Genomic DNA, 19,224 nt, shown 5'->3' on the forward strand with positions numbered 1-19,224 from the left:
TATTTTTTTTTAATTTTAATTTTTTTGACAATTCATATTAATCATAAAATACTATTTTAATCATAAATTTGATAATAGGGATATTTTAGTAAAAAAAACTCTTATCTTGGTGCTTATCATATACATTAACAAACACATAAAAAGAAAAAATATAATTATCAATGGATTCCAAAAAATTTAACAAACACTCAGATAGAAATCTTGGAATACTTTCCAGCCTTATCTTGATCATTTCATATCTTAATCTAGAATGCATTTCAAACTTATCTTGATACCTCTTATCTTGCTCATTTTAACGAACGCCCCCTAATAATATATGATGATGATTTAGACTTTTAATGTTGTAGCATAACCTTTGGAGGAGATGCATCGTTTTCCTAAAAGAAATCCTCGACATTCAGGTAGAAATTCTCCCAGACAGGTTCTTCTCTTGTAGAAGAATATTTTTCTAAACAAGACATTTATACACAGTAGAAAGATGTTTCTTAGATAAGTCTCAAACAGTTCTCTTTCCAGTCGAGTCATTCTCTAAGGAAAAGAGCAAGATAGATCTCCTAAACAACTTACAATCTTGTCATTAACCTGTGCAATGGCAACTTGCCTCAAACAATCCTTTTCCTAGAGTCCTACTCCTCCAAAGAATTTCTTCTAGGCCTAGCAACAACATTCAATAATTAAAAGTATATAATATTTGACATAAAATTTTCCCCTTAGCTATTATAAATGTTTTCATAATTTATAAGGATAATTGAAAGTCTCATTGTTATAAAATCATTCGCTTGACCTTATTTTAAATCTTAGTATAAAATAAACTAACATATTGAATGACGGATAATAATAATGCGTTTGAAAAAATAGTTCGAATATAGAATGAACAAAGTGATTGTTTTTTTTGTGTCTAATTTACCTTTTGCTCTCGATCCTTGTCTTTACCGATTACCTACAAAACTAACAATCATCTAAAACCCAACACCTCATGTTACCTCTCTAATGCCCAATCCACATCTTCATCATCTACACTGAATTCATCTTTCTTAAATTATATCTCTATATATTCAACAAAGATGATTATAAGAAATTGTTATTATATAATTTAAAACATTAGCTAATCAAGTAAGTACTAATATGTACAAAACTAATGTGGAGTATTTTTTAGGGTATTGTTTGTTAATCAAGATATAGAGTAAAAAATGTCAAATATGAGAAGTATTCTGGATATTTGTCATTTTTAACATATTTGTTAAATTTATATGACATTTTAAAGAAAAATTCTCATATGACTTCTTATCTTATTATTTACAGATAAATTTATCTCGCTCCTCTTCAAAGATAAAATTTATTTGATATTTTACAAATAAACATAAATTACTCATATATCCCTTATAGGCTAATTAACTTCATTTAATATATTTTTAAAATTTAAATTTATTAAGTCTTATTTTTACAATAAAATTGGTTGTAAAAGGACCTATTTATTTAAATCTTATAATTAGTGTCATTTAATATATTTTTAAATTACCATATACTTTGACAATTTTTTAAAATTTAAATAAAATTATTCCTTTCACTGTTTTTTAAAATTTAAATTTCTCTCTCTCTCTATATATTTTATTATCTAATAAAAATTCCTTTTACCAATTTTTTAAAATTATTTTATTCAATTTTATATTTTATTATCTATTATAAAAATATATTTTGACAATTTTTAATTTTCTACGTGGAATTAGTGTAATTTCACCAATAATTATTTCTACTTGCTAAGTCTTTTTAGAATCTATACTTTTTGAACATGGATTTATAAAATAAATTATTTTTTTTATTTTTTATTTTTTAACAATTTACATTAATCACAAAACACTATTTTAATCATAAATTTGTTATTGATGTTAACATACAATCTTGAATAAATTTAGTAATAAGAATATTTTAGTAAAAAAATTCTTATCTTAGTATTTATCACATGCATTTAATAAACAAATAAAAAAATATATTTCTGAATTTTAAAAAATTTAATAAATAGTCTGATATGAATCTTGGAATGATTTCTAACCTTATCTTAATTATTTCATATCTTAGTATAAAAAATATTTTAATTTTATTTTGATACTCTCGTCATAACAAACAGTATCTAATTGGATTAGACCCTATTAAGTGTCCTAATGGCAAAAATAAAAGAACATTAGGTAGATTCAACGAGTACAGTCCGTGTGGTTATTATGGTATCTAAAAAGGCAAAGAGAGAGTCTTTCGTTAACGACTTCTATACATAGCCTTTCTCCAATGCTTGACAACTATGAGATCTCGCACTCGCAGCAGCAGCAGCTTCTCCATGCATGCTAATTTCCAAAACCTGTATATAATTAACCACCGAATAAGATAAGCTGCGAATCTACTGGCCTTAGAGATTGAAATCATCCGATCGATCGTGGCAGGGCGGAGAGATTGCTGAATGGCGGCAGCATTTGTCGGAGATAACTTGGCGAGGTCGGCGAGCGTACGGGAGGCGTGGCAGGAGCCACCGGACGTGTTCGAGAGGAGCGGCACGCGGCGGGGGGAGGCCGACGACGAGGAGCAGCTGAGATGGGCAGCGATAGAGCGGCTGCCGACGTACGACCGGCTGAGGAAGGGGATACTGCAGCACGTGACGAGCACCGGCAGGGTTCTGAAGAGCGATGTGGTGGACCTGACTCAGCTCGGCGATCAGGACAGGAGGCGGCTCATGGAGAGCATTCTCAGGGATGACAACGAGAAGTTTCTTCGCCGCCTCAGAGACAGAGTTGATAGGTTTTTCTCTATTCCTCGCAACATTAATTTAATTAATTAAGAACCGTTTGGTTGCTGGGAAAATGGGGAAAAGGAAAAAGAAATGGCAAGTTTGGGTTGGGCCCCTACTTCTGTCTACGTCACGCCTTGCGTTAAGAAACTATCTTAGCTTGTTACTTGCACACACCATGCGCAAAAATTAAAAATTTAATGTGATTCGAATTCAGTGCTTATGTTTATGATAATAGGATAATTAATCTGCCAAATGCAATTGTAGTTTTGTATAATTTCAAACATTGCTTTCAATTGTGACTGCGTTGTGGATTCAAAGAATCTTATTTATCTGATTGTGAACACACACTAATAGATAATCATTATAATCTGACTATGTCATTTCATGAATTATTAGTGTGATCTGTCATTGACTAGATTAGATAAACTTAATTATAGTGACAAAGATTTTCTTAGAGACTCATACCAACTAAAATAAATTGTCACATTTAACTAATTAACACTATCTTGGTTAGTTTTGGATTTCTACGATTTCTCAGCAGCCAAACAAAACAAGAATTTCTTCTTTTCTTGAAGTTTATTGACTGTTTGGGTGTTCATGCAAACAGGGTGGGAATTGAAATTCCAAAGATTGAAGTGAGGTTCCAGAATTTATCAGTGGAGGGGGATGCATATATTGGAAAAAGAGCACTTCCGACTCTACTCAATTCCACCTTGAACACAATTGAGGTAATTTCTTCTGTTCATCCTACATTTTCCCTTCATGTGAGATTTTGAAAACACCAAATGCACTTGAAATTAATTAACTTTTCAAGGCACTTTTTTTGGTACTTAATTAAGCAATTCAATAACAAGAATTGCTTAAGTGAGGTTCTTTACAAACAAATCAAGAACATAGGCAGCACCAAAACAATTATCTTTGCCTCTCTTTTCTCAGTGGAAACTAGACTTACAGCAACAGATAGCCAAATAGAAAACTTAGAAGTTAAACCTAACTAGGATGTGAAGAACATTACTGTCTTTCTTTTAATAAGTTATCTGCACACGTGATCTTCATTTTTTATATAAAATTGTTCATTTTAATCTCTTTGTTGATTTGTGACGTGATCGTGCGAGTAGGCAGCTCTTGGAATGATTGGGCTTTCTCCGTCTAAGAAAAGAATTGTCAACATACTTAGAGATGTTAGTGGAATCATAAGACCGTCAAGGTAGGTTGGCTACTTATTTTTAATTATACCATAACAAGGCGACATTTTTCGATTCACATGCATGGTGGAAAATGGACAGTTTTGATAAACCGATCCTCGTTTTAGTTTCGATTTTCAATCATTGAACTATATCGTGTATTGCTCTTAGGATGACACTACTTCTTGGGCCTCCTAGTGCTGGAAAGACAACATTATTACAGGCGCTTGCAGGAAAGTCTGACGATGATCTACGGGTTTGTCACAAGCTCCTCCCATTGTTTTGTTTTGTTGCCAGATTTTGTGTTTGGTCAGATGTGTTTGTATCATTCCTATATCTCTAGTTCATTATCAAGCCGATCAATATGGAAATGTTTAGTTCTAAATGTTGGCACAATTTGATAAATTGGGTGTTATGGACAGATAAGTGGAAAAGTTACCTATTGCGGCCATGAGTTTGGGGATTTTGTTCCCCAGAGGACCAGTGCTTATATCAGCCAACATGATCTCCACCATGGCGAGATGACTGTTCGCGAGACATTAGATTTCTCAGATCGTTGCTTGGGAGTTGGAACCAGGTACCATATGCTGGTAGAGTTGTCAAGACGCGAGAAAGATGCCGGCATTAAGCCAGATCCCGAGATTGATGCATACATGAAATGTACAGCCATGGCTGGCATGGAAACCAGTTTGATCACGGATTATGTTCTCAAGGTCTGTTGCTCATTTATGCCACACTAATCTCATACTCTGCAATCCTAACAGCTTTACGATCCTTGAACAGATACTTGGAATGGATATTTGTGCTGATATTATGGTAGGCGATGACATGAGAAGGGGCATTTCAGGTGGACAAAAGAAGCGTGTTACCACTGGTATGTGCAAACTAAATGAAATGTATACAGAAAGAAAGTTTACACAAACCAGGATACACACATGTTATGATAGCATGTAACATGTGATAATTTTCTCAGATATCAACATAATACATAGGAAGATATCTCATGCCATATATAAAAATCTATAATATTTGTGGACCTTTTGGGGTTTATGGTAGAACTTTTCTTTTTTATGTGTGCTAATATTTTAACTGAAAATGTATGCTCAATTCAGGAGAAATGTTGGTTGGACCAGCAAAAGCATTTTTCATGGACGAAATTTCGACAGGGCTGGATAGTTCAACAACTTTTCAAATTGTCCAGTTCATGAGGGAGATGGTTCATATAATGGATGTAACAATGGTCATCTCTCTCCTACAACCTGCACCTGAGACATTTGATCTTTTTGATGATGTTATCCTGCTTTCAGAGGGTCAGATTGTCTATCAAGGTCCGCGTGAGAAAGTCCTTGAGTTCTTTGAGTATATGGGATTCAAATGCCCTGAAAGGAAAGGCATTGCTGATTTTCTGCAAGAAGTGACTTCAAGGAAGGACCAAGAGCAGTATTGGTTTAATAAAAACCAACCTTACAGATACATACCGGTATCTGAGTTTGCGCAGTCCTTCAGTTCCTTCCACGTAGGGCAGCAAATATGCGAAGAGCTTAGAATCCCTTATGACACGTCCAAAACCCACCCTGCTGCATTGGTCACTGAGAAGTATGGCATCCCCAATCGGGAACTCTTCTGGGCATGCTTTGCAAGGGAGTGGCTACTGATGAAACGTAACTCTTTTGTATACATATTCAAGACTACTCAGATCACAATCATGGCTACAATAGCCTTCACTGTCTTCTTAAGAACAAAGATGAAACCTGGTGATATACAAGGTTCTGCAAAATTTTGGGGGGCACTGTTTTTCAGTCTTATCAATGTGATGTTCAATGGGATGGCAGAGCTTGCAATGACAGTTTTCAGGCTTCCTGTGTTCTTTAAACAAAGGGATAGCTTGTTCTTCCCTGCATGGGCTTTTGCCTTGCCAATTTGGCTCCTCCGAATTCCTATTTCATTGATGGAATCTGGAATATGGATTATACTTACCTATTACACAATTGGTTTTGCACCAGCTGCTAGTAGGTGAGTTGAAGTACGTTAAAGTGTTAAGTTTAACCCTTTTTGCTTAACGACAGTTGGAGTTTGAAAGCTCTTAATCTTTTACTGACATATTCTAAATATGTAGGTTCTTCAAGCAATTGTTGGCTTTCTTTGGTGTACACCAGATGGCCCTTTCCCTCTTCCGATTCCTTGCTGCTGTTGGAAGAACTCCGGTTGTTGCAAACACACTTGGTTCCTTAACGTTGCTACTGTTTTTTGTGCTTGGAGGGTTCGTTGTTGCCAAAGGTTAGAAGTACTTCTTGTTGCTATGTACCAAAAAAAAAAAATTCTTGTTACTTCAATAAATGCTTTGCACAGAGATCTACATTGATCCAAAATACTTGAAGCAACAGCAATGTAACCATTTTGTACTTGTCTCCAGATGACATTCAACCATGGATGATATGGGGTTATTATTTATCTCCTATGATGTATGGGCAAAATGCTATTGCAATCAATGAATTTCTGGATGAAAGATGGAGTAAAGTAAGTTCTTTTAATGCATGGTGATAAATTTTAACCTTATTTTTACATAGATTTACTTTATATGTTTTCTTGGAACAGCCAATCCTTGGATCTTCCCAACCTACGATTGGAAAGACCCTTCTTAAGGAAAGAGGGCTGTATGTTGATGAGTATTGGTATTGGATTTGTGTTGGGGCACTTTTTGGATATTCGCTCCTCTTTAATGTTCTTTTCATTGTAGCACTTACATTTTTAAATTGTAAGTCAATACCTCTCAATTGTCTATTTAATTTTGTCTATATTGATGTAAGAAGAATTCATGTTCTAATTTTCTCAAATCAATTCAATCTTAGCTCTAGGAGATTCTAAAGCTGTAATTGCGGAAGATGATCAAAATAAAAAAATCTCTCAACAGACATCCAACAATGAAGGTACCTGCTTTGCATTTTTCTTCTTTAAACTCTAATTTTTCAATTCGCCCTAATTTCATTCTTTATATATTATTAAAGACATGGGAAGCATTGGTTAGATTTTGGAGTTATTTTAGAAATGCTCTTTATACGAGTGATGTAAATGAATCTAATCTTCCCTTTGTTTCTGCTTTCATTATGAATCTACTGATATGTAGGATATGACTAGACGCCTAACCTATAATATTGGAATGGGTTTTTGCAGGTATTGATATGGCTGTTGGAGACCCTCAAGGATCAACTATTGGCTCTACCAATCAAGCTAGAAAAGGAATGGTTTTACCTTTCCAACCCCTCTCTCTAGCATTCAACCATATGAACTATTATGTGGACATGCCTGCAGTAAGTCTCTTCGAAAATTCACATTCAAGTGTGTATACAATAGAACAAAACAAAAATTCCAAGATATAGAAGTTAGATGAGCTTGATAATGTTTATACTAATTAAATTTTCGTTTCCTATATTAGGAAATGAAGAGCCAAGGTGTTGAAGAAAGCCGTCTGCAACTACTACGAGATGTTAGTGGTGCTTTCAGGCCAGGTGTTCTGACAGCATTAGTTGGTGTCAGTGGTGCTGGAAAGACCACATTGATGGATGTGTTAGCAGGAAGAAAAACTGGGGGATATATTGAAGGAAGCATAGACATTTCAGGATACCCAAAAAACCAAGAAACATTTGCAAGAGTTAGTGGTTATTGTGAACAGAATGACATCCATTCACCATATGTTACCGTCTATGAGTCTGTCTTATACTCTGCTTGGTTGCGTCTTTCTAAAGATGTCAAGACAGAAACAAGGAAGGTATGTTGTACGTTGAACCACTGGAAGGGAGTTTGTGCCATTCTAGATTCAAGTGTCAACTTTATTTGCACATAGCTAAATCAAATGGGTTTGGTTTGTAGTTTGATTGAAACTTTCTGTTTTTTTTTTTTTTTGTGGTAGATGTTTGTGGAGGAAGTGATGAATCTTGTCGAACTTAATCCTTTGAGGAATGCTTTAGTTGGACTACCAGGAGTAGATGGTCTTTCAACTGAACAGAGAAAGAGGCTTACCATTGCCGTTGAGTTGGTTGCTAATCCCTCCATCATCTTTATGGATGAACCCACATCCGGGCTTGACGCCAGAGCTGCTGCAATTGTCATGCGTACAGTGAGGAACACAGTAGACACCGGGCGAACCGTTGTCTGCACCATTCATCAACCAAGCATAGATATCTTCGAAGCTTTTGACGAGGTATGGATAAAATTAATTTTTTTTCTGCTACGAAGAAAAAATAAGATGTATGAAATGTGATTAAAATGGTATAGTCACGGGAGAACAAAAAAAATAATAAAGAATATTGTGAAAAGAGAAGACAAAAATTAAGAAAAATGTTGATGGGAGAGGCTTAAGTTTGATATTAGTTATATGATTAAGAGATAAAATCATGAATAAGAATGAAAAGAGATAAAAATTATGTAAATGACTTCAATGTAACAGAATAAAGATTTAATATATTGTTCTAATTCGTCACTTTATCTAATCTAATAAACATCAATATTCTCTTGCCTGCAGCTGTTGTTGATGAAGAGAGGAGGCCAAGTGATATATGCTGGTCCTCTTGGTCGCCGTTCTCACAAGCTAGTTGAATATTTTGAGGTCAGGTTTCATTTCTATCCATCTGTTTGGTCAACTAACCAATGCCATATCATTAGAACTTCTCTTCCACTATCTCCACCACCATGTATTCCTCAAATTAGAGCATCCAGAGAAAGTTTGAAACAAGAAGATAATGATGCTTAAGGGTCTTTCAACATTTATCCACAACCTGAAAGTTTCAACTATATGGACAAAGAAAATGTTTATACGCTGTCTTGCAGGCTATTCAAGGGGTTCCCAAGATTAAAGAGGGTTGCAATCCTGCTACCTGGATGCTGGATGTCAGCTCTACTATAGTCGAGGCTCAACTTGGTATTGACTTTGCAGAAATTTACGCCAATTCTGACCTCTACCGGTAAGTTAAACGCAAAAAAAGTCCCCTTTTTTGCCAAGTAAAACATGTTCTTTCAATTGTTGGTTCTTTCCTCTCTCTCTCTCTCTCTCTCTCTCTCTCTCTCTCCCCTAGTGTTTGCTTATCTTTCTCATTTTTTTTTTTTTGTTTTTCAGGAGTAACCAAGAGCTTATCAAGGAGATAAGCACCCCAGCCCCTGGTTCCAAGGACCTTTACTTCCCTACCCAATACTCACAACCATTCTTGACCCAATGCAAGGCTTGTTTCTGGAAACAACACTGGTCATATTGGAGGAACTCACAGTACAATGCTATTAGATTCTTCATGACGACTATCATCGGTGTTATATTTGGTGCCATCTTCTGGAACAAAGGAGATCAAATGTAAGTCCAACATTCTCGCATCTAAAATTTCCGTCTTTCAAATTTCTCTTATTTGTTAACTTGATCATCTTTGATCTTGAGGACGAGCAGAGAGAATATAAACTAGAATAATTAAATTCCTGTTATATAGTTGTTGGCTGAAGTGAATACTAAGATAAGGTCAATTGCATACTTTGTTATCAACAGATACAAGCAACAAGATCTACTTAATCTACTTGGTGCTACCTATTCTGCTGTGCTTTTCCTTGGAGCCAGCAATGCTTCGGCTGTGCAACCTGTTGTAGCAATTGAGAGAACTGTTTTTTACCGTGAAAGAGCAGCAGGAATGTACTCAGAGTTGCCTTACGCATTCTCTCAGGTAAAGGAATAAGAAACACCGATCGCTTACATATTTGCTAAGAATAGTATCTATCTTCCCAATGTTTATACATACTTGGTTTCCTTCTGCAGGTGGCTATAGAAACCATATATGTGGCAATTCAGACCTTTGTTTATTCCATTATCCTTTACTCAATGATTGGGTATGAGTGGACAGGAGCCAAGTTCTTCTACTTCTACTACTTCATATTTATGTGCTTTACCTACTTCTCAATGTACGGGATGATGGTTGTCGCATTGACTCCTGGCTATCAAATAGCTGCCATTGTTATGTCTTTCTTCATGAGCTTCTGGAACTTGTTCTCCGGTTTCCTCCTCCCCAGGCCGGTATGTATCCATAACATGAAATATTTATTCTCTTCGTCCACATATAGCCACGTTTAGAAGCAATAAGAAAACTTTACACTAGTCATTTGGAAAGTTAATTTAGTGATCGAATGAAAGTATAACAATCATTGGACAAGTCAACTTGACGAAAACCAACGAGGATTTTTCGACTGAGCTGTATGCTAATCTTGGTTTCAGCTTATCCCGGTGTGGTGGAGGTGGTACTACTGGTGCTCTCCGGTTGCTTGGACAATCTATGGCATTTTCACTTCTCAAATAGGCGACAAAACGAACACGCTTGAAACACCCGGGGGGCCATCGATGTCGGTCAAAGCATTCCTCAAGGAGTACTTGGGTTTCGATCATGACTTCCTCGTACCTGTTGTTCTTGCCCATGTTGGATGGGTCCTGCTCTTCTTCCTCGTCTTTGCTTATGGCATCAAGTTCCTCAACTTCCAAAGGAGATGATAGAGAAAGCTTCATAATTTATTCGACTCTGGAGACTTAATTCACAATGTATGGATTCACATAGCGAAGGGAATCAGTGTAGTATATATACCACTTTGGTTAATCCTCTCTGAAATTTGTCCCTTCTCACATATCTTTTGTGGGTGTGTCTGTGTTGTTATTCGCAATGAACAAGCTCGAGTTTGAAATTTGAATTGATGGCATCTTTCTCGTTGATCTTCAAGCCAACAGGCTTCCAACCTTATCACGGATTGCTACTTTTCTCAATATGGATAAATATAGTAGGATAAACCATCATTGAATTTTGTTATTCGCAATTTCATAACCAGGATCAATTACTATTAAAAGAGATTAATGAAATATTGATGTGACTAACAGCTTGGATGGTTAAATAGCACAAGTTATTATTAAATTTTGTATAAAAATATAAAAAGGTCATTGAACTTTGTATTAAAATATAAAAAGATAACTGAACTTCACATTAAAATACAAAAATATTAACATTACATTAGTCTCTTTTTAATGATAATTAATGATAGTTATGGAATTGTATATTAAATTGAAATTTGATGAATTTTTTGTATCTTAGTGTAAAGTTTAGTTACTATTTATGCTATTTAGCCAATAAATATATCTCATTTCAAATCACATATTTGACTATATCATAAAAAAAGAAAAGAACAAGTCTAAGGTTGGCTCTTCTGGATAAGATAAAAGCTTGTCATACATAGTGTCATGCCCTAATTTTGGAGGTTGTGACTGACGCTATCCCTTAAGAAGCTGTAGACTCTGATAGGGAATAATAATTGTTATAATAAATTATTTATCATCTATTATTTTAAATATTTCAAGTTACTACGAAAATTACCCTAACTTTTATTTTGGAATTTAAGTGGCCATTGGCTCGAAGTCATCATTTGGTTATATTGTCCAAAATTAATTAGAACACAAAGAAAGGAACATTAATTTTTCCATACACAAATCCAATGTATGTACTGTAACTCAGAACGTGTCTAAAATATATGCACTTAGAATCGCATGGCACGATCCTTATCATAATTGTCGGTGCCAACTTACAAATATGAAAATATTAAAAGATAAGTCTACTACAGACTTAGTGAAGAAGTAATAAGCATTATAATGGAGGAAAATTTAGAATCAATGCATTAAAGATAAATCATCATCTCATGTTATGCCAAGTAATAATTAAAATAATGTAGAAGATGACAAATAAACATACACATTTAGGAGTAAGCAACTTAGAACTAGAATTCATATATTCCATTAACTTAAGGGTGGAATGACTCTCACCCACAAGATACACTTCAGCGGAATCACTCTCGTCAAATAAGAGCAAACCAACTCTCACCTTAATATACACATGATGCACCAAAGGTTAACTTCTAATAGAGTTAACAATATAGGGTTCTAAAGACACATTTTATGCTATCATTCAATATTAAAAGTGTCACATGCAATGTATCAAATATTATTATCAATGTGCAGAGATCATGGCAACATGAATTATATTTTTTTTCCAAATGCAAATTAAAGGAAATTAAATAAGATATAAGTGTTAACATTTAGGAAACATAGATTTTATTTTCCCCAAATATAATTTAAAAAAATGTCATTATGGTAGTATATCAAGAATTGAAGGATGATTTGTTATATGAATGTAGCAATTGTCATTATAATACAAATTACCCACTCATATTGTTATATTATATTCAAAATTTTCTCAATTGTCTCTTAATTGGATCGCGTCAAAATCATCGAATAAAATTATTAAAATATATAAAAATTAACTACAAAAAAATATAAGAACTAAAATATTCCCCAACGTCTAAAACATTTATGAGTCTATCCTAATTAACTAGCAGACCATAAATGAAATGGGCACCAAGAGAAACGGGGCGAAGTAAATATAATTCTAAAAAAATAAGTTGGGTTTTAATGAACTATGAGAATTAAAATTTTCAAATTAAATTTAAAATTTTTGAAAATAAACTTAGACTCGATTTATAATAAGATTGGACTTTATTCAAGTTGGATTTGTTTAAGTTATCACTTTAAAATAGAAATTGGGTAACCCATAGATTTGGATAATCAAGGGTAATATACATCTATTTTAAAAGCAAATAAATTAGGACAAAATAAATTAGCCATATCATAAATTAATCCAAATAAATTAAGAATTGGATAAACCAAAACATCACAACTTAACATAAATAAATCAAGAATTAAACAAACAAGAATATCAAAAACTAATTTAAATAAATTGAGAATTAGATAAAGAAGAATATCATAATTTAATCTCAATATTATGTATTAAATTAAGAATTATATAATTATTGGAATTGGCTGTCCCAATTATCATTTATTAATTTGGGTATTAAATAATTCTGAAATATCTTGGAGCAAATCAGGTGCAGCCTATCCATGGATTGGATTAGGCTTGCACCAACTAACCAAACACCCAAAATTAATTTTTAGGGTTTGGAAATTTGGCAGCCAAGCAGTGCGCGTGTGAAGGTTGGGGGAGGGAGTGTCGGCCGGTGGCGGTGGCTTCCGACCACTGTCGTCGGAGGCTGCCAAGCCACGGACATTGCTGTCAGCGGTTAGGGTCCTTTGCGAGGAAGAAGAAGATGAAGAAGAAACAGAGGACGATGATGACGAAGCTGAAGAAGGATTCGGATATGGTATCCAAGGGTCGGCTGGTGAATAAATGTTGCAAGAGGGGAAGACGTTGCTGCCATGGAAGGTTAGGTGCGAGATTGCCGATTCGTGAATGGGGGATGAGAAGGGGGAAGCTTGATCCACGCCTCTAAGGAAGGAATCGGCGGCCGTTGCAGAGAAGAGAAAGGGACCTTGGAGCCCTAGGGCTCGCTTTATATATGGGCTGGGCTCCTCTTGTCCTTCTCGATGATAAGGCCCAGAAATCCCAGAAATGGGGCCTTACACATAGCTTCAACCTGAGTATGGATTTGGTGACGGATTATAACACATGTATATGATATCATATAGATTATTATAATATGTGCAAAGAGAATCACAGTTGAGTATAAAGACCCGTCCAACTAGAAGAAGTAAAAAATAATTATACCATATTATATATTATATAGAAGTCAAATTTCCAAAAAAATATTTCTAAATAAAATTATTATTTAGAAATAAAGTTCTCGAATATAATGAGATGGGCATCGACGTCTGTTCATTAATGAACAAGAAGTCAATCAAATTAATAGAAAAATAATTATAGAAATGCTAGCGTTTGTAGTAATCACCGTTATGAATGAACATCATTTTCCTTGCATTAAATATCAGGTTTCCCAGGACAATACAATGAATTCGAAAGCCAAAAGTGCCCATTGGTTGCAATAAAGTTACCAAGAAATGGACAGATGAAAAAGGGACAACTTTCATCTTTGATCATCTTCACCATTCGATCTGCATACTTTTCCCTGTATCCAGACCTTTCATTAACCAGAATGGTTCCCACCTGGAGAGAAAAAGAAAAGCAAAAGGTGTGCAACTAATTACCAAAGCTCTAATCATAGCAATTAAACAATAAATATATCTATTTGGTAATTTCAAAACAAGATCAAGTATACTCATGTGCCATCCATGTGGTGCAAGATGAAAGAAGATAGTAAATAGCAAAAAAATCATTCGTCAGAGCTCCAAAATTTGGGAACCTCTGGATGACAAAAATAGAACCAAAAAAAAAAGGGCAGAAACGAAAAAAATAAAGATAGATTCCAAAATGTTAGATATATCTAAGGTTGATTTGATATTAAGAAGTCATAGTATTTTATCTGTAACCAGTATTTAATTTTCTGTAAAGATAGACTTACGTATAAATGTTTATATACTTACTTCATGTGCCAATAAATTTACTACACGTACCCCTAAAAAATTGTGACAGTATGCTTTCTTCATCATCATCATCTCAAAAAAAAAAAAAGAAAAGAAAGAAAGAAAGCTGGAATGTTAATCATTAGTGACAAAGGCAGCTAGCAATTGCACCCCTTCTCCAACTCTGTCTTCGCAATTAAGGATCTCTCTCATTCATGCCCGTACGGTACAGGTGACCACTTGCTGTCTACCCCTCAAGAAAACTTCCACACAAAGCACCCCACTCTAAGCAAAGAGAAGATTAACCAATACTCAACAGAAAGTACCCATTTGCAGCATACTCACATGGAATTATGATTAAAACCCGAGTACAATTTGGTTCAATTTTGTTGTTGCTGTGTGTTTGTTCAAAATTGCAGGAGGTCAAGATTACCTAAAAAAATTAAGAATTTTATCATTATACTTAACAAGTAAACTTACGTATATATTTGCAAATCTTTTAAAGTGTGTTACGCGTTGTATACGACTTGGAAATCGTCGTTTGCTGAATCTGCCAATACACCTACTTAAGAAATAGCTGTCTTACCAGAACTGGCCCATCTAGATCCTTCATCAAGATCTTATAGACCATAATGTCTTTTGTTGACAAACAACAGAATTTAGATGAAGAAGTTGAGGAGAAGCGAACACAGGTGAAATCCTCTTCCAACCTGAGGATATTAAGGTGAGGAGGCATTTTGGTCATTTTTACTGATAAAAAAAACAATTGCTCTGAAAAAAGGGTGGTTTGGTTTCATACCTTTAAAGTTAGCCTTGTTTATAAGCATCTCATACAGGGGAAAGAGCGTCATCATTCTAAAGCAGAAAGGCAAAGGGAGGAGAAGATCCATAAGAGAGTCTACAGAGAAGAAAGAGGAGAGTTTGGTGGAGACAGCAATGACAACCCCGAAATCAGTATTGGAGCAGCAACAATCACAAATGTTGAGAATGAAAAACTCAGGAATACTCGGTTATAATGGCAGCCCGCTAATGGATGAGAGGGATGAGGAGATGACAAGGTCGGCTCTGTCTGCATTTCGTGCAAAAGAAGAAGAGATCGAGAGGAAGAAGATGGAGGTCACGGAGAAGGTTCAGGCTCACTTGGGTCGCGTTGAAGAGGAAACTAAGCGCTTGGCTGAGATTCGGGAAGTAAGTAGAAAAATGTTAGCATAGGATCCTTGCTAGCTAGTGTCTGAATCAAGAGTTTGCAAATGAAATTTAAGCCTTCAATAAAAAAATGGACACCCTATAAAACAGAGAAAATTGTTCAGTAGAACATTGGTCCAGCTCAAAAATTCCAGTTCTTGTCTTGTTATACCTTGTAATACAGAGGATCGATCAGAGGAAACCGGTAGATAATTGGAACATTCACGTTTATGTTTTGAGATACATATACTTGTTTGTAAGTTTTGAATGACAATTTACCGTGATTTTCTTCATCTAAACTAAAACTAAACTGCACCAGGAGCTTCAAGCTCTAGCAGATCCCATGAGGAAGGATGTTGCAATGGTCCGAAAGAGGATAGACATTGTTAACAAAGAGTTGAAGCCACTGGGACAGACCTGCCAGAAGAAGGTGAAATATCATAATCATCTTTTCTAATCTACTTGTTCTCTTAATCAAGCCATTCATTGAGGTTGCCCATAAACACCGAGGTTAGGCGAACTTTTTAACTCTTGACAGAAAGCATTTAGCATAAGTCCAGCATCTACTGGTAGCCTCAAAGAAAGGTGAATATATTTATATATGTGTGTGTGTGTGTGTGTGCTGGTTAACTCGAGAATTCAAAAATTGACCTTTCTTCTAAAGCCTATCAAATTAGCAAGTGCAATTGTAATTCCATGCTATATGACTTATTACAATTTCCATGGTATTGTTGACTTTCCTTTGATGTTCAAATAGGCTCATACTTTATTTCGAATGAACATTTTAAGATGTTTTTTGTTGTATTCATGATGTGTTCATCTAACACAGGAAAAAGAATACAAAGAAGCCCTTGAGGCTTTCAATGAAAAGAACAGGGAAAAAGGTCTACTGCTATCCAAATTAATGGAGGTAAACTTCAATTCTAGCACAAAACTGGATAATGTTATGCCTAAATCACCACCTTCCAATGATTAACTTCTTATCTTTTTCTAAAATTGACTATCTTCCATGGTCAGCTGGTGAGCGAAAGTGAGAAACTGAGGATGAAGAAGCTGGAAGAGCTGAGCAAGGACATAGAGTCCCTACATTAAGACACTACAATAACCAAAACTGGGTGCTTGTACGTCATACTCAGAATCATTCTCTTGATCACTGTTCATTTGATGGTTCCTGCTTTCTGTGTTTTCTTGGTGTTTCTTTTAGGAAATCTATGATCTCTAACTTGGTTTGTTGCTAAACACAACCTGATCTTTTCCTTTTTCGTGAATTCTGTATTTAGCACAAATCATGCATGTTCATTCAATCTATGTGGGCAATAGAAGCTTTTATGTGAAAATCCACAAATTGCAGTAGTTTCCACCAGTGTGTGAAGTTATTCATAAGAAAATAAAAACACTTCAAGTGGTTCTTTAATTAATTAGAAGTGTTCTATGCTTGTTCAGGCCTTTTTTTCACAGTTTTCCAATCTTCAACACAAAATCTGATGAGGCAACAGAAGCAGAAAGGAGGGAAAGAATATAAAGTTCAGATAACATTTTAGGAGAAAAGACAGAACAAATTAAAAGAGCGCAGAACCAATTGAAGTCAACATTATTGAGAAAGCTGTAAGAGATTGAAATTCAGCCCCAACACGAAAGAATATCTCAAGGAGTCCTACCAAGTTCTAAGGATACTGAGGTGGCATGCTAGAAATTTATTATAAATGAGGCAGTTTCTTTACATGAATGTGTCGAGTTCGGTTCTCGTTGCCAACAAGCTAATCCATAACCATAATAAGTACAAAGGAAAGTTTGGTCTACATTTTTGTTTGTCCAATAGCAGTTTACTGATTAAGACAGATTAAACAAATATGTTCCAGCCTAAGAGCCAATTATTTTAGGGGCTATCAACAGGGAAATTTTCTGGTTAGATCAGATACATTGTCAACCACCAAATAAATAGCTCACCAGACTGAGCATTTAGAAAACATATGTCAGCCTCATGAGGTAGCATGCGGTTTGACAACTTTTACAATTACAGTCTTCCATAGCCAACTCCATGAATCAAAACAATTTATGCATCTTTGGATCAGCAACATCATTTCATCCTAGCATCAAGGTTCCCACTGGATTATATTGCTTCGTCTGATCTGAAAGAGTTGCAGATTGCTGGATTTCAGAAACAGAACAATACTATTTTAAGATTCTAAGGGTGAAATTGAGCGTCATAGGTTGGGGAGGGAGTTAGGATCCATTTGAGTGTGATGGAAAAGTCTTTGAAGCTGAGAAGGGCACTGTTAAAAAGGGCAGCAAACTGAGAATAATAGTTGGTTAGAAGGCATTATCAAACTAATTATTCCATTATTTTCTTTCCCCTTTAATTCAAATTTTGAGCAAGGGAAAGTAATTTTTCCTTCAATTTTATTTGCAGGAACAGACAGCAAAATGTAACCTCTTCCCCTTTTTCTATGTCGCCTCTTTTCCCTTCCTTTCTCCTTCCTTTAAAGTTTCAAATACAGCTGAAATTATTGACAAAGTTACCACATCATATGAGCTCTAACTTTAGAATACCTATGTTTCAGCCAACACGAAATTGAGCAGGTCAAAGGAGGCTAACTACATGTTTTCGGAGATTAAAAAAATATATCTTAATGATTTTGAAACGCTCACAAATGGGAATTAAAATTGTACAAAACAATGGTAATTCCAGCATTTTTAATCTGAAAAACAACGAGAAAAAACAAACGAAATCGCACGAACAGAGTGAAAGCCCCCTAATGGTTTCAAAGTACCGAAGGCATTGTTTGAAGCAGAGTAAAAAGTTCGTGTAATTGAATGCAAGAACTATGAAGAACGAGAGAAAGGAGACCTTGATTCTTAGCTTCGAGGAGACGAGTCGCCGTCGCCGGTGCAGGGAACTAGGCACTGGAATTGGATTCCTAATCAACGGTTTCGTTGGAACCAACTCTTCCGAGTGCGATTATAGGAATTTCAACAGAATTGGAGGGTAATGGCATGTTCTACATTACCCTCCCATATTTATAAAATTTTATGTATTTTTTGAAAAATAATTAATAATTTATAAAAAAAGTGTTGTAGATATAAAATTATTAACTTGAGTGCTAAAAAATAAATTATAAATAGTACTATAATTACTAGTAAGAATTATACCTTGTATTATAAATAAAAAATTAAATAATTTTAAAATTATTTAACTTGAAAAATTCATATCATCTCTCTTCAATTTAAGGAATTTGAAAGTTCAACTAGAAAGAAAAAAAAAATAATTTTATATAAGAGTTAAAATCTCGTTTACAATTGTTTTTCCTAACAAAATTATACTTTTATGTCTCACAAAATGAGAACACCTCATGTGAGATAAAATATAAATACACTTGTAATCTTTAAAATTAGAATAAATTAGAAGTATTTTCTATCCACAACTCTATACACTTGAATGCCTGAGACGATTTGAACACCTTATGCTTTTAATACACTAAGGGGGTATTTGTTAACTAAGATATAGGGTGAAAAAGTCAAGATATGAAAAATATCCAGATGTTATGTCTTTTTTAATATATTTGTTAAATTTATCTGACTACTCCTAAGAAAGTTATCACGTGACTTGTTATCTTATTTTTTACAGATAAATTTATTTGACCCCTTCTAGATAAATTTATCTGATATTTTACAAATAAACATAAATTACACATATATCCTTGCATAAAACC

The 19,224-nt window shown here is 34.7% G+C and overlaps 1 protein-coding gene and 1 long non-coding RNA gene across 5 annotated transcripts; one reads left to right on the plus strand and one right to left on the minus strand.

Annotated features, from left to right (window-relative positions):
- The first annotated feature begins 2,207 nt into the window (after positions 1–2,207).
- Positions 2,208–10,688, plus strand: LOC127795794 (pleiotropic drug resistance protein 2-like). Its single transcript, XM_052327700.1, has 20 exons — positions 2,208–2,784; positions 3,384–3,504; positions 3,895–3,983; positions 4,132–4,216; positions 4,383–4,673; positions 4,744–4,834; positions 5,073–5,973; positions 6,077–6,237; positions 6,374–6,477; positions 6,556–6,715; positions 6,810–6,887; positions 7,132–7,268; positions 7,394–7,726; positions 7,868–8,158; positions 8,480–8,563; positions 8,785–8,918; positions 9,071–9,298; positions 9,485–9,656; positions 9,749–10,003; positions 10,202–10,688. The coding sequence occupies exons 1-20, from the start codon at positions 2,450–2,452 to the stop codon at positions 10,469–10,471; spliced, it is 4,320 nt and encodes a 1,439-aa protein (XP_052183660.1). The 5' UTR covers positions 2,208–2,449; the 3' UTR covers positions 10,472–10,688.
- A 3,054-nt stretch (positions 10,689–13,742) lies between these two features.
- Positions 13,743–18,509, minus strand: LOC127794918 (uncharacterized). 4 transcript variants are annotated; one of them, XR_008021717.1, is made up of 5 exons: positions 18,363–18,509; positions 15,129–17,643; positions 14,916–15,039; positions 14,675–14,762; positions 13,743–13,973 (listed from the first exon to the last, which is right to left on the minus strand). It is a non-coding gene; the product is annotated as an uncharacterized LOC127794918 (long non-coding RNA). The 4 variants fall into 4 exon arrangements; XR_008021718.1 differs by lacking the exon at positions 14,675–14,762; XR_008021715.1 differs by having other exon boundaries at positions 14,675–15,039.
- Positions 18,510–19,224: the final 715 nt, after the last annotated feature.

Source organism: Diospyros lotus, chromosome 1 (assembly GCF_014633365.1).
Source record: "Diospyros lotus cultivar Yz01 chromosome 1, ASM1463336v1, whole genome shotgun sequence".
Taxonomy (NCBI): Eukaryota; Viridiplantae; Streptophyta; class Magnoliopsida; order Ericales; family Ebenaceae; genus Diospyros; species Diospyros lotus.

What these genes read in the sequence shown, in the direction of transcription:
- LOC127795794 (XM_052327700.1), top strand. Translation starts at nt 2,450, where the DNA reads ATGGCGGCAGCATTTGTCGGAGATAACTTGGCGAGGTCGGCGAGCGTA. An exon ending in TGGATGAAAGATGGAGTAAA is followed by an intron (nt 6,478 to 6,555) that starts GTAAGTTCTTTT and finishes TTCTTGGAACAG; the next exon opens with CCAATCCTTGGATCTTCCCA. An exon ending in GCCAATTCTGACCTCTACCG is followed by an intron (nt 8,919 to 9,070) that starts GTAAGTTAAACG and finishes TTTGTTTTTCAG; the next exon opens with GAGTAACCAAGAGCTTATCA.